The sequence below is a fragment of the Sorghum bicolor genome, chromosome 8, assembly GCF_000003195.3.
Source record: "Sorghum bicolor cultivar BTx623 chromosome 8, Sorghum_bicolor_NCBIv3, whole genome shotgun sequence".
Lineage (NCBI taxonomy): Eukaryota > Viridiplantae > Streptophyta > Magnoliopsida > Poales > Poaceae > Sorghum > Sorghum bicolor.
The window spans coordinates 48,455,393-48,469,775 of record NC_012877.2 but is presented as its reverse complement, the minus strand read 5'-3'; the positions used below and the strand labels follow the sequence as shown (position 1 = coordinate 48,469,775).

The following is a 14,383-nucleotide window of genomic DNA, read 5'->3' as shown; positions in this document are numbered from 1 at the left end:
GGATTGAAATAGAAAAATAGACAGTGATACTGGAAGAAAAGGAATAACCTGCTGTCTCGCCTCCTAGCCGCTGCAGTCGATCGTCCTCTAGATATTGCCTCCTCCCTCTCATCTCTCCTAACCGATAATCTTGCTAGTGGACAGAGTAGCCGGACCGATTCTTTTTTCTTCATAGATTCAGTTAGGTTTGTTGATCCTTATTGATCTATAATTGGGTTTTTGGTGTCATCGGCGAGGTGGTAGCGATGATGATACTTCGGAATAAAGATCCCTTTAGCCTCAAGTAGAGGTAGGGAGGTGGCTAGTGACAATGGTATTTTGGACCATACAAACCGTAGTGGTTCACATATGGGCTTAAGTAGCCGTGAGTGTTTCATGTTCTAGGTGAAGTATAATGACATAACTCTATTAAAGTAGTGTCACACCTTAGAAATGTAGAATTCATAATGATATGGCTCTAATTAATTCTAGAAACAAAAATTTGCCGCTAATAGTCAGACATGATATAGAGCCAACGTGGCTAGGAGTGGGTGAATCCAGCGCTGCCAAAGACGAAGATGAGGACGACCGAAGATGACACGTACTTTTTCTACCAGCTAGTGTTTTTTCTCAAGATAAATCAACGAACAGTACTTTCAACCATAACTTTTAAGACCAGCGAACAATCCAGTTTGGATTATTCGCTGGTCTGAAAAGCTATGGCTGAAAGTATTGTTCGCTGATTTATCGTGAGAAAAAACACTGCTGGCTAGCAAAAAAAAATGTACGGCTTATAAGACAAATGAACGGACTGCTCGAGGCTACACAGCAAATTGCGGTGAGAAGACGGGTGAGGATAGAGCTACGCTCAACAGCACACAAGGCGCCCAAGGGTGTATAGATGCCATTAGTTGTCATTGTGGCGTGGTGAAGAAAGATAGGGAGGGACTAAGTAGAGGATAAGGGAGGGAATTTGACTAGCGAATGATATTGGCAATAGTGTATGATATTATCTTACTTCTTTCTGAATAAAATAGAATCGTTTAATCCCTTCAACAAAACACATAGAACCATCCTATCCTAAGAGTGTGATTGATTGTTGGTTAGACTTGGGGCCTAGATAAGCTTTTGAGCTAGGTTGGTGGGAGGTAGCAGCCAAAGGCAGAGCCACCTATATGGCGAGGTTGGGCATCGGCCCTACCTCCTCTCCGGCGAGCACCACATCTAGGAACCCATCTTCGGCGGCGGCGTAGGCTCTGACTCGTCACTGACTCGAGCGAATGGTTTATGGTTGCGACTTGAGAGCGACGGCGACGGGAGCCAAGCGAAACAGAGGAAGTTCGGCAGTCTCCAGTCTGTGCTGCTGGGCCGTCTAGCAAACAAGACCCAATGGCCCTCTGTCACACTCTGGCTTTTAAAATAAGACCAGAGTCGTCATATGTGTGCCCAAAAAGTCCACACATATAACAAAAGAATAGAATTATCAGAATCAATGTTATATATAGCGGAAAACATATTTATAATAACACTTACAAAACATCAGAGTACGCAGAAACAGTAGCTAGAACTTCTTAGGCTCCATTCTTCTCAGGGACGGTTGACTGGGGGCTCCGTACGCCAAGCACTTCTCATAAGCTTCTAGAAAACTTCATGACATCTTTATCCTTCTTCCGAGCAGCACTTTACTACACACTGGGGGTGTGGGGGAAATAGCAAGGGTGAGTTCATGTCGAACTCAGCAAGCACAGACGGAAAGTAATGACATGCAAGGCTTAAAACAAGGTAAAGCTGACTTGGTTTGACTGCAGTAGCATTTTAGTTGATCACTTTTAATTATGACTATTATTAGAACAACCTACTACTAAGTATGAGTAGCATAAACCCAACCCTATTAGTGTAAGTAGTAATTAGCATCTTTTAAAAGACTATCCTAATTATTATAGTAATCTAGGGATTAACCCCAATTATTAACACAGGATAGCAATCCTGCCAACACGGAATAGCCATTCCGCCAAAACACGAGGTAGCAACCTCGCCAAGTTCCATCTCCAAGTATCCAGTGAATCCAATTTGCTCATCAAGTGAGGGTCTAGGCCGCTCGTGACCGTGAGCACGGCCGATATATCAGTTTTACACTCTGCAGAGGTGTGCATGTTCACTCCAAGTCGTGATTCCCATTTGTCCGGGGTCATGACTCCCCAAAACACTGCCAAAGTGAGCAGGCAGGGTCTCACTACGAGACCTTTCATAGGGTCCAACTAATAGGATGCCACTCGCAAGTTTTCGCCGGGGCGCTCGACAGTCGATACCCATAGCCATGGCGTACAGAGCAGCCGCTAACTTAATATTCATTACCCAAGTTACTTCCTCACGCCTACCCGGAAAGTAACACTCTACTAGTGGAGGTCCTGCTAATTAGTCAAGCCAGAGCCATATAGCTTGGAGCTGCACTGTAAGTCCCAGGGGCCGCTCCCTGACTAAGTCCTTACGGAGAGCAGAGACGGGTACGCCTGGCAAACCGGACCACCAACAGTACCCACTCCCCCTGTCACCACCATCATCACGATGCTCGTAAGCATCCAACATCGCCATCACCGCAGTGACCAAAGATTCAGCACAGTTTAAGCATCAAGTTAAGTAGAGAGTAATTCTTGTTTAAGCATGTGTATAAGATGAGTAGAGCAGCTAAGCAAACCTAGTATAGCCTAGACTACCCATATACATAACCCCAGGTGAACAAGGAATAGTAAGTAAAGCTAGTCATGTTCTTAGGGTTTGCATTCATTGGACACATGCATGTAAAGTAAATGACATTAATGAGTAGGTTCAAAATGATCAAACGGTGTCTGCACTTGCCTTTTATTCCCAGTGTATATCTGCTCAGAATTCTTTGGCTTCTTTCTTCTGATCTCCAACTTCTGCTTCGACTGTCGGTCCTTAGCTCCTGGTCTTCACTGCTGACGAACCACGCTTCTTCTACTCGTAGCAAACAAGCAACACAAACAGACAAACAAACAATCACGACTAAGAACAAGCATCAATCAAAAGAAAAGCTTAGAAAGAGCGCACTAAACGACACGGCTTATTGCTACGATCGTGACAACACAAGAACGATTAAGAACGGAGCTATCGTTAAACGGACACGACTATCGAGGCTCGGAGTGAAACGGAGAAGACGACTATACGTTGGTCGTGTTTTAAGAAAACAGGTGATGGATTATTCAAAGAAATATCTGAAAGTTGAGTTGATCAAATTATAAATAATTATAAATGTTGGAGTTAAACTTTAGTCATAACCTAATTACAAACCATTCTTCATCACTTAAGTCAGTTTACTATTTATAATTAGAAAACAAAGAATTTGTGACAAGTTAAACAGAGCATTTATGAAATAAGATTAGATTAAGTGGATCACAACTAAAAAGGCATTAAAGATGGCATAGAACATACTAATACTTATTTTATGAAAAAAAATCAGAGATTTATTAACCCCTAAGTTGCTTTTGATTTCAACGACTATTGAATAAGCATTTACAAAATAACATTTATGGTGAAATCTAAAAGTGTCAAACATGGTGAACATTGCTAATAACGCGTAGTTTATGTCGATACGAACCTAACGCGACAAGAACGGGCTTAATCGGAGTTAAAACGCAGATTCTATGGCCAAAACTAGGTCAGTGGCAAAATTGTGAATAAACAGAACTATTTTTCGTAATTTAAATAAATAAAACTGAATTTTAAAAGCATTTTGGACTAAATAAATAAATACTAACGGACCTAGGGGCTAGACTGCTAAAAACAGGACTTATTTCTAATTATTTTTGAAAGGCAGTGGACTGCGGGTTAATTACCTAAAACAGCAGGGGCTTTTTCGCAAAACGGCCAGGGCTGACCGCGTCTGACCGGCCACGTGGCGCTTCGGGACTAGCCGGTTCACGGCCCGCGCCAGTGGACCGGGGCGGGGGCGCTGGGTCCACCGGTCCACCGTGGACCGGGGGCCGGGCGGGATCGCACGCGGCGGCGGCGTGGTCCGCGGCGGCGGCTCGCCGGAGCGCGATGGCGATGGGGCTACGGGGCTCGGCTTGCGAAGAGAAGGGCACGGGAGATAGAACTTGGCCCTACGGACGCGATGCGAGGCTTTGCAGCAGCGGCGGTTGGCCGGAGCCGGCAGCAACCGAGGCGCGGCGGCTCAGCACGACGGCGCATCAACGGCGAGGGCGTGCGCGCAAGACAGAGCAAGGGGGAAGGCGGGGGAGGATGCGGCGGGTTCCTCACCTTGCATCGAACCTCACGGCGGTCTCCTTCTCAGCCGGGACGCAGCGAGCACGGAGAACGGCGGCGGCGGACCTTCGCTTGACGACGGCGGCGACAGCGGTCTGCGGCTAGGGCTAGGGTGGCGGCGGGGCTTCGCTAGGGTTCCGAGGGGGGTGCGGGGCGCTGAGCAAGGCCTTTATAGGCCACGGGGAACCTCGGGAGGCGCGCGGGGAGGGGATCGGGCGGCGGCGGATGCGTCCGAGTGATGCGGGCGAGAGGTTGGGGAAGACCCTGCCCTGACAGGTGGGGCCGGGGCGTCAGTGGCTCGAGCGTGGGCTGGTAGGCGGGGCCCCGCGTGGCAGCGGCTCGGGGTGGCGCTGCTGTGCTTGGGTGGGCTGCGCGGGAGCTGGGCTGCGGCATTGGGCCCAGGATAGAGAGGACGCGCACGGGCTCACGGGCCAAAAGAGAGGGAGGGGAAAAAGAAAAACAGAGACTTTTCTTTTTCTATTGAGAAGGCTTTAAACCTATTTTGCAACACATTGGTAAACCAAAAATTTGATTTATTAATTCGAGATTATTTTAAGAATTGTTTTCTTTACTACTCTTGGAAACAAAACCTATTTTATTAAAATGACTCTTTAAATCATTTTTCAATTCAAGTCATAAATGGTTTTCAAATGACTTTTAGTGTTTTATTATTATTTTTTTCAAAAACCAAAAAGGCCTTAATTATAGTTGCTCGAATTTTAGAAATTCATTTTTCACACACAAGCCAAACAAAGCTAGGGCACAAAGCATACAATAACAAAACAAAACACCCTTCACTTCATTTTATAAAAGTTTTAAAATTTCACATTTTTCTCCTTTTATAATAACAACAATGAATAAAATCTTGGAATATTTTACAAAAATTTTAAATCCTTATTTAATTTAGTATTTTCCAATAACAATCCAAAATTAAAAATTTTGGAGTGTTATACCCTCGCCCACCCATGGCAAGCAACATACGGCAGACGGGTAGAGGACTGACATAGGGATACGGCGTCGCTCCCCATCTCGTCGCTACATCGCTGTCGCTCGGCTCGATCCGCCTCCACGCTGCACGGCCGTAGTCCACCTCCGCGGCTCCGCGGCCACGCCTGTGCCCCGTCCTCCAGGCGTCTGGGCTCCGGCCTCCGCTTTGCCCCACCGGCCGCCCCCCGTGCTCCGCCGATCGAACAACGGCGACTGTCGGAGTGCCATCGTGCGGCCGCACCGGTCAGCTGCTTGCCGGTGGCCAGTGAGTGCTTATGGATGGAGATGGAGATCGAGCTGGAGCCGACCGAGGCACGAGTAGGCAGAGGCCGACAGCTCCAACTCCAACTCTATTGAGCCATAAGCAGAAGCGATATAAGAAACTAGGTATTGCCAATTGCCATGGATTTTTAGGAAATTGTTGGCTTCATTAGTTAATCTTTCTGATTTCTGAAAGCAATTAAATTAAATGGCTATGCAGATTTAAAAAGCTTCTATACCACTACGACTAAGAGTACAATTTCTGCAAGTGGAAGTAACTCGTCCCCAAGCACTCGTGAAAGCAGTAATGTTACTGAATCCACAGAACAACAAGAGCTAGGAGATTCAGAGCAACATCTAGATCCTTGATTGCTGAAATAAATATTAGAATATAATAGCTACGTGATAAACCAACATATATATATATATGGTATGCATACATAGTTAGACCGATATATTGGTGAAGTTCGCTATATGTAGATAGCGGTCTGCCCTACCTCATTTCTTCGGCTGGCTCTGCCACTGCTAGGAGCTAGCCTTGCACATGCAAAAAAAAATATATTTGTATTGTATGGCTGGATTGAGCCAGGTTAAGCGGAGTTTGTTATGTTTTCTTAGCTGGGCGAGGCAAGTGGTGGTCATAGATTGCTCCAACATACTATTACCTACACCTAACCAAGCATGTGCATGTCTTTCACTTGGCTATGAAGAAATGATTTCTTTACACTAGAATAGGGTCAGCATATCAACCATGCAAGGTGACTGCATCCTAGGCCTTGTTTACTTCTACCTAAAAACCTAAAATTTTTCAAGATTCCCCATCCCATGAAATCTTTAGACGCATGCATGAAGTATTAAATATAGAAAAAAAACCAATTGCACAGTTTGGTCGAAATTTACGAGACAAATCTTTTAAGTCTAGTTAGTCTATAGTTGGACAATAATTACCACAAACAAACGAAAGTGCTACAGTATCGTGAATTTTTTCGCATCAGAAACTAAACACGGCCCTAGGCATTATGTTGTGATGTTGTATGGATGAGTTTAGATTTCTAGCCATACAAACAATTCTGATCTAACATCTAAAATCAGTTGCTTGGAAGCTAATCTATACAAGTTTTTTCTTAAAAATTTCGTTTAAAAGAGTTTCTTTTTAAAAAATTAACCCATGCCAATTTTTAAAGCCTCAAAACCAAACACGCAAGGACTAGCTGGCCGGTCCGTCACACCTTTCTCAGGATGTCCGCATCCGTCCATGACAAACCGGTTGCACAGCCAACTCGCACTCGGGGTCCCACGTGCCACCTGGCACCAACACAGCCGTCCCGACTTCCTTCCAAATTCCAAGTGAGTTCTTCAGCCCAGTCCACCAACGGCCAACAGTGAGGACAAAGCGAAAAAAAAAAAAAGAGAGGAAAAGGGACTGGAGAGCAAAACCCTAGCACAGCCGCATCCCATGGCGATGTCCATCTCCGTCGGCTGCGTCCGCGGCGACTCCGGCACGGTCCTCGCGCCGTCCGCGTCCTCGCTCCGCCCGCCGCTCCGTCGTGCCGCTGGCCCCAAGGTCTGGACTCCTGCTCCCCGTCCCCTAAACCCTAGCATTTATTTAGTTTAGTCCTGCCTGTTAAAGGTGGAATTAGCACGAGTGTGCGGCTTTCGGTTGGCTTGGGAGGCCCAAATCTCTGACGGGAGATGCTTTGGTAGGCTGCTGGAAGTCCACGGTGCGGTTGTTACTCTTCGAGGTTTGTGCGTGCCTCCGATGGGTGGGTGACAGGGTGCGGCTGCCTTGGGTCAGTCTGAATGTGCGGAGTGCATTTTTGTGTTGATTGGTAGGCTAAATGTTGCCTGTTACTAACCGGGAATGGAGGAATTAGTTTGATAAATCATGTGGATTGAGTCAGGAGCATGTGTGTTCTGCAATGGAGCTGAGTAGTGTGTAGTGCAGACGAACTAGAGATTCAGTGCAGGATGAATAAGCCATGCTGGTGTGCGGTAGGCCCAGTAGAACAAACTGCATTTCTGTACAATGTCAATGCCCTCTTTGAGCCTGCCAAACGCTAGCAGAGTGGAGACACTCTTTTTTGTACTAGAATGGTGAAGCCACCTAAATGTGGCTTCTCCAGCTTATGTGTCTTCTTAGGTCAAGTCATTTGCAAAGAAACACTACCAAACAGGGCCTAAGGATTAGGTGTACTTTTAGATCTGCATTTTTCCTACATTTGGCATTTTATTATTTTGCTTGCCCCAACATTCTTGGGTCAAAATGTTTTGCTGCTTTTGTATCTCTTTGTTGTTTCCATTCATATTCTAGATTGTAGCGATGTACATTCTTGGATTCTAAATATCTGGGTACATGTACATGTCCCTCAATGATCAATATATAGTTTTCCCCAACTTACAGGCTTATATGTACAGCTTTTGTATCCCATTTGATGGTGCTCTGCCCGAACTCAAAATCAACCACTATGTCTCGTTTCTTATTGGTCGTCTCCATTGCAATCAATTTATTTGCTGTGTATGTTAATTGCTAATGTATTGGAAAATTAGAGTTCACTCCAACAAAGTACCTGTAATATTAAAGTGGCAGTGGTTTGATTTCTCTATTTCACATGGGTATCCTGAGAAGTCTGTGTGTTTGTTGGTAGTGCTAGCGGTATCAATCTTGTTTAAGAATACCAGACTGTCTGATTTCCACATCTAGGTTTGCTTGGTATCTGGCATTTTTCTGGGTTGTTCTTTTTTTTTCTTCGCTTTTTACGATCTCCATCTCCTACAGTGCAGTGTTTTCTTTTCTTACTTTACAAATATTAGTTTTAGTGACACTACCCGATACAGCTGATTCCTTCTTTCCTTTCATTGGCATGTGTTTCATTGTACAGTAGTACCTGGTAGTAGATGTAGAGGGTGTGAGTTTGATTGGAGAGGTAGTTAGAAAAGAGGAAAGTCTGTATTTACAATGTTGTGTATCATGTTCCTTTCAGTTTCTTTGATATAAACTCAAGCTAAGCATCATTTGTTTTCAATGAGAAATTGCAACATGAGAGTATGCTGGCCTTGTCATTAAGAGTTAAGAGAACAACTGAGGCTAACTTTGTGCATATATGATGCATTCACTCGAACAAGTGGGGTTTGTTTCCACCCTGTAGTTATGCTATCATTGCTCTATTAGGTAGTCTTTGTGTTCATTTTTCACATGCATATTTCTTCAGTTTATCTTTGTTACAAAAACCTGAATGTATGCTTACTTATGCAATGACTCAACATTCATGTGATGTGTGTATTTAAACAACTAAGCTAGTGTAGCTGTGCCACTCGTTGAACTGTTCCTTTATACAGCTCTGATATTATTGAAATTCTTGCAAGTTTCAGTATGGTGAGTTGAGGATTGGCAGTTGGATCTTACTGGGATTGCACTAGCTTTTGTACCATGATGTGCTCTTAGCATGTTTGTAATGAATATACTGAAATTCTTACCATTTTAGTTATGCCATGCTGCAGGGTCATTTTTGTACTTTTCCTCATGGAGCATCTAGCAATCACAACCGGCTATGCATTGAACATCAAAGGTGTTCTCGGAGCTCCACCCAGACCTATGCTCTTTCTAGGAAGGATTTTTCTCCTATAACTCAAGATGTGGAAGGCTTCCTTCACAATGTTGTTAACATGGGATTTCTTGACCGTCTGAAATTAGCGTGGAAGATAATGTTTTCTGCACCAACCATAAAGGATACCTCGAATGCAAACATCGCAAAACAGAGGCTTAAGATGATCCTGTTCTCCGACAGGTGTGAAGTCAGTGATGAAGCAAAGAAAAAGATTGTGGAGCACGTCATTGAGGCATTGTCTGAGTTTGTTGAGATAGAATCAAGGGATAATGTCCAAGTGGATATCTCAACTGATGCTGGCCTTGGCACCGTGTACTCTGTGACAGTTCCCGTGCGCCGTGTGAAGCCAGAATACCAGGAATCTGAAGAGCAGTACAGAGGGAAAATTGTCGGCGTTGACTTCAAGGACACTGGAGAATCATCAGGGAACGTTGATGTCACCTTTGACTTTTTTGTACCCAATGAGAACTAATTCCTTGTGCTTCTGTCAGAGTGTGGTCTGAAATGTTTCATTTGTTCGTTGCGTTTGTGAACCCCCTAGGTAGAAGGATAGAATGTTTTGTTCTCTAGAGTGATGTAAATATGTAGGATTCCTGTTCGCTCCACATTTCCTGTAATTTGGTTCTGGAATTTGTCGGACACCTGCAGTGCCAGCTTCTTTGTAAAAACCAAAATTATGTTTTCGTTGTTGAGAAAATAACGTCTAGTACTCTAGTTGCTGACTTCACCAACTGCACTAGCATATGCCATTTTCCGGGCTGCTGTTGGTCCAATTTGTTTAGGTTCCGTAATCCATAATCTTATCCTAGCATTACTTGATACCCAATTCTTGGGGAATACAATGCTGTTCAAATTCCTAGTATATAAGGATGGCATATTGGCATGAGCTTCAGAATGCACAGGTCAGGTGCTACTGCCGTAAAGTGAAAGATGTAGGGCTAATCATCTTGCAGATGCTGTTTTTTTACAAGCAGTAGCAGCACAGACTGTTGAGTGGAATTATCAAATATTGTTAGCATATCAGTATATCACTTGATCAGACAAGACTTCAAATTGAGTATTCGAATTCCACCTACTTACAGGCAAAAAGAATAGCTATCTGGGCCTTGTTTACTTCCTAATAAATTTTGCAAAATTTTTCAGATTCCCCGTCACATCGAATCTTTAGACACATACATGAAGTACTAAATATAGACAAAAATAAAAACTAATTGCACAGTTTGGTCGGAATTGACGAGACAAATCTTTTGAGCCTAGTTAGTCCATAATTGGACAAGATTTGTCAAATACAAACGAAAAAGCTACAGTGTCTATTTTGCAAAATATTTTAGAACTAAACAAGGCCCTGGAGAAGCATGCATTACATTTCAAAACAATTTTTAAGACTTTGATTCTGGAATTTTGTTGTGGACCTGTGGCGGCAGGTTCTTTGGAGACCATTCTTGTTTCCATCCATGAGGAAATAGAATATATACTAATTTCGGGGCTGCTGTTTTCCAAAACCGTCCAGGTTCCGTACTGAACTGTTGAAATGCTGCAGAATGCATGAGTTTCTGAAAGCTCAGGGAGATTACTAGGGCAAGCTATATGGGCATCCGGAGTTCTCCTTGCGCGAGCAGCTTGGGTGACAATAGCTCAGAAAAATTATCAAAAATCGTTTACAGAGCACTTGATCAGACATGACTGATTTGGGCATTCGAATTCCAGATAATTATAATCTGAAAAATGCATATTCGAACGACAACAATATGAGAAAAAAAAACACAATGGCTTTAAAAAAAACGATATCCAACCTAGAAGGAACTAGTGGTTTTTCATTAAGAGAAATAGGCACCCAAATTCAGTCTAAGAGAGAACTTTTTTTTCCTGAGCATATCCAAGAGAGAACTTGAGCCTGAGTGATTGGGTGCATGGCCACACCTCTCACCTAACCAGTTGAGCTCATAGCAGCCATGTTCCCGTCCCCGTCTCCGGAACAGAAACTTAGGGTGTCATTTTATAACGTGAGAACGGGAACATTTGCGTTTCCGAAACGTAGACGTTTCCGAAACGTGGAACATGAGAACGGGAACGTGGGTCATGTTCCCGTTCCCAAGCCGCTAAGGTTGAGCTAGGCTCACTTCCTAAAACATAGTGGTTTTTCACAAACCATTATTGTTACATATAAAAATAAACCATTACTATTACATATGAAAATGATGTAAAGCTCTTCAGATGTTCAATCTTCCTGCCAGAAGTTTGGCAGGCACTATCCAGCCTAGTTGAACTTGGAGACTAAAATAGTAAAATTCTACTCGTGTTTACTAGTTGAACATGGTATATAGCACTAAAATCCAGAGGATGCTTACAAGGAGACTGCAACCTCACAGTTCGGCGCAAATAGACTGTGGCCTGTTAGACTTAGACCACACATGCACCAGCCCTTTACTGTTGCCAGTATACATTTCGTTCCTCTCCTCATTGTAGAACAGCGCCGTGACATCCTCCAGCGCTTCTGAAACTGTGCTCTGAACCAAGGACCGCTTGCTGTTACTGTTACTGTTTCCGCGAGGGACGACGCCGAGGGTAGGGTCGTTGGCAGACAACTTAGCAATGCACTTGCCCGTCACGATCTCGCTCACGTTGACGGATCCAAATGGAGTAACTGCAGATGGCACTTTCTGTCAGGATAATAATCTCCCACATGTTTCAACAAATTAAACCCAAAGGAGAAACTCTACTGTATGCTCCAAAATCATGATTAATTGAATGATGCTAATAATAAATTTTCAAGGAAATGATCATGGTTTGAGAACTGAACCTCTACCATCCTCAGCCACTGCTTCTGATTTGCAGTATGAGATAATAAGATCCTGGTCACTAGTGAAGTAAACTTTGTTGGTGCTACAATCATCATGCCAAAGCAAATGGTCTTCAAATGAAGTCACAAGCTCTCCTCGGAAGTTCCATAAAGTGACCGTTCTGTTTTGGAATGTCAAGAAGATATTGTTCTCATATAGAAAAATGAAACCTGAAGGGGCCAAAAACCTGGTGGTACTAACTTCGATTAGCTCAGAACTCCACACCTTCATCAAAACACAGAGATGTCAAATTATTAAGCTCGAGGGGGATTTAAGGGATACTCTAGGGTAAAAATATATATAACATATCACACATAAATTATGCCATACATCAATTATCTATAAGTTTTCATCCTCTTGCTTGACAAAGATCTTCTCATTGAACTGCTCAATAAAACTAATTTCCTTGTTGGGGTGCAACCAGAGCTTAACAGATTTCAGTGGCTTCCCATCTTCAATTGATAATATCTTTAATGGAACATGACTCATGGCTCTATCATATATCAAGAGAATGGTTCCTTCACTGTAATAAGAAATTAACAAGTCATCCTTTGGCCCCCTAAAATACAGTAAGATAGATAAATCCGAGGGAAAGAATGCAAACCTCATCTTTATATCATGGATGTTTTCATCCGGTATTGAGTATAGAAAGGAATAGTTCTTCGAGTCAAAGACCTTATAGATACTGCAGATAAAAGGAAGACCGGTAGGTCAAAAATTGTTCTGAAAAATACCATTCAGTGCAACAAACTGTTCAAGAAGGCATACCCATCAGTTGCTGAACATGTGAGTACTTTGCCATTTACATCATCGAACACCACAAATCCAGGCCACTTAAAACTTTCTGACTCAAATAGAGGAAGCCCGGCATCTAACTGATTTCTTCTTATATACCTTAAAGAACATGAGGCCGTGGACATTGGTAAGTTGCATGGTTGAAGAACAAATCAATTCAATAGGAATTTTATATTTCATATATAGGACTGAGAAGAAAAACAGTAATAAATAATAAATTACATAAAAAGCACAACATTTGTGGGTGCTTTTTGAAAAGTCACATACATGCGTCAGTGCGTCACACTGAAATTTACTCCCTCCGTCCACGAAAAAATCAATTCCTATGGTCCGTGCCAGTCAAACTTTTTAAAGTTTGACTAACTTTATAGAAAAGAGTAACAACATCTATAATATAAAATGCACATTATATGAAAATATATTATATGATGAATCTAATAATACTAATTTGATACTATAAATCTTAACATTTTTTTCTAGAAATTTGGTCAAAGTTTAAAAAGTTTGACTTAGGACAACTCTATAAATTGACTCTTTCGTGGACGGAGGGAGTATTAAGAGAACTATATGTGGAGCATATGTGCTTACTCAATCGGTGTAGTTCGACACTTCATTGTGCTGAAAACAAAACACATAGGCAGAGGACAGATGACAACCATATTAGAGGACAGACGACAACCGTATTTTTTTTTATCAGATTGTATCATGGACAAAGCCTCATCTTGAGAAAACCTACTTCGGTTAAAAGCAGCACCAAGCCCAGATTCAGCCATGACAAATATAATATCCTCTGCCGCAACAATCTCAACAATTTTGGATCTTGTTTTAAGGTGAGGTAGTTTCACAAATAGGTCAATGTTGTCATCACATTCACACATAACAAGCTCATCCTGCACCAAACGAAGAATTATAATGCCAAATAAATACAACAAAAAGTAACCAATGTACATTCTTTCATTTCGAACGACTCATATAAAATTCAGTTTCGTTTCCAAGATAACGATGATCTGGTAAGCAGGTAGCTAGCCATACTTGCCAAAAAAACAACAGCAACTGAAACCCTGCACAACAGCATCGATCAGCGTTACCTGGAGCTGCATGTTGCGGAACCTCTCAGCCATCGCCGGCCGCCGTTCAGAAGCCGCTGTGATGGATGTGCAAGGAAGATGGCCCTGCCGGCTGCCGCCCTAATGCCCTATATATCTGGAGTTTGTTGAGATCGAACCCTTGGCAGTTGCCGTGTCAAGCCAGGATGTGTTGGGGCCTCAGGGTTGTTTGTTAATATATAATAACGAAAATTCACGCTAAAAACTAGTAATGAAAAAAACTAATAAAAACTCCTACTATCTAGAAAATGTTTATATATTTTAGAGATCCAAACAACCGCGAAGAGTATCGAGTGGAGGCAAAGCGAGAGATTTGTTTTGGATAGAAAGCGGTACTACGTGACTATTTGTTATGATTTTTTTTTAAAAAAATTCTTCGATAGCTCCTGACAGAAACCCAAATAAATAGTCCAATAAATTTAAACTCATTATATTATACTCCCTCCATCCCAAATTATAAGACATTCCAAAGAATCTTGAAGAGCCAAAGTATCTCAAATTTGACCAAAATTTTTATGATAATATA

At 42.7% G+C, this 14,383-nt stretch overlaps 1 protein-coding gene and 1 pseudogene across 1 annotated transcript; one reads left to right on the top strand and one right to left on the bottom strand.

Annotated features, from left to right (window-relative positions):
• Window positions 6,880-9,847, top strand: LOC8063293 (cell division topological specificity factor homolog, chloroplastic). The gene is made up of 2 exons (XM_002443164.2): window positions 6,880-7,075; window positions 9,010-9,847. Exons 1-2 carry the CDS (start codon window positions 6,968-6,970, stop codon window positions 9,586-9,588), a joined length of 687 nt encoding a protein of 228 aa, XP_002443209.1. The 5' UTR covers window positions 6,880-6,967; the 3' UTR covers window positions 9,589-9,847.
• On the bottom strand, window positions 11,416-13,872 carry LOC8063292 (annotated as a pseudogene).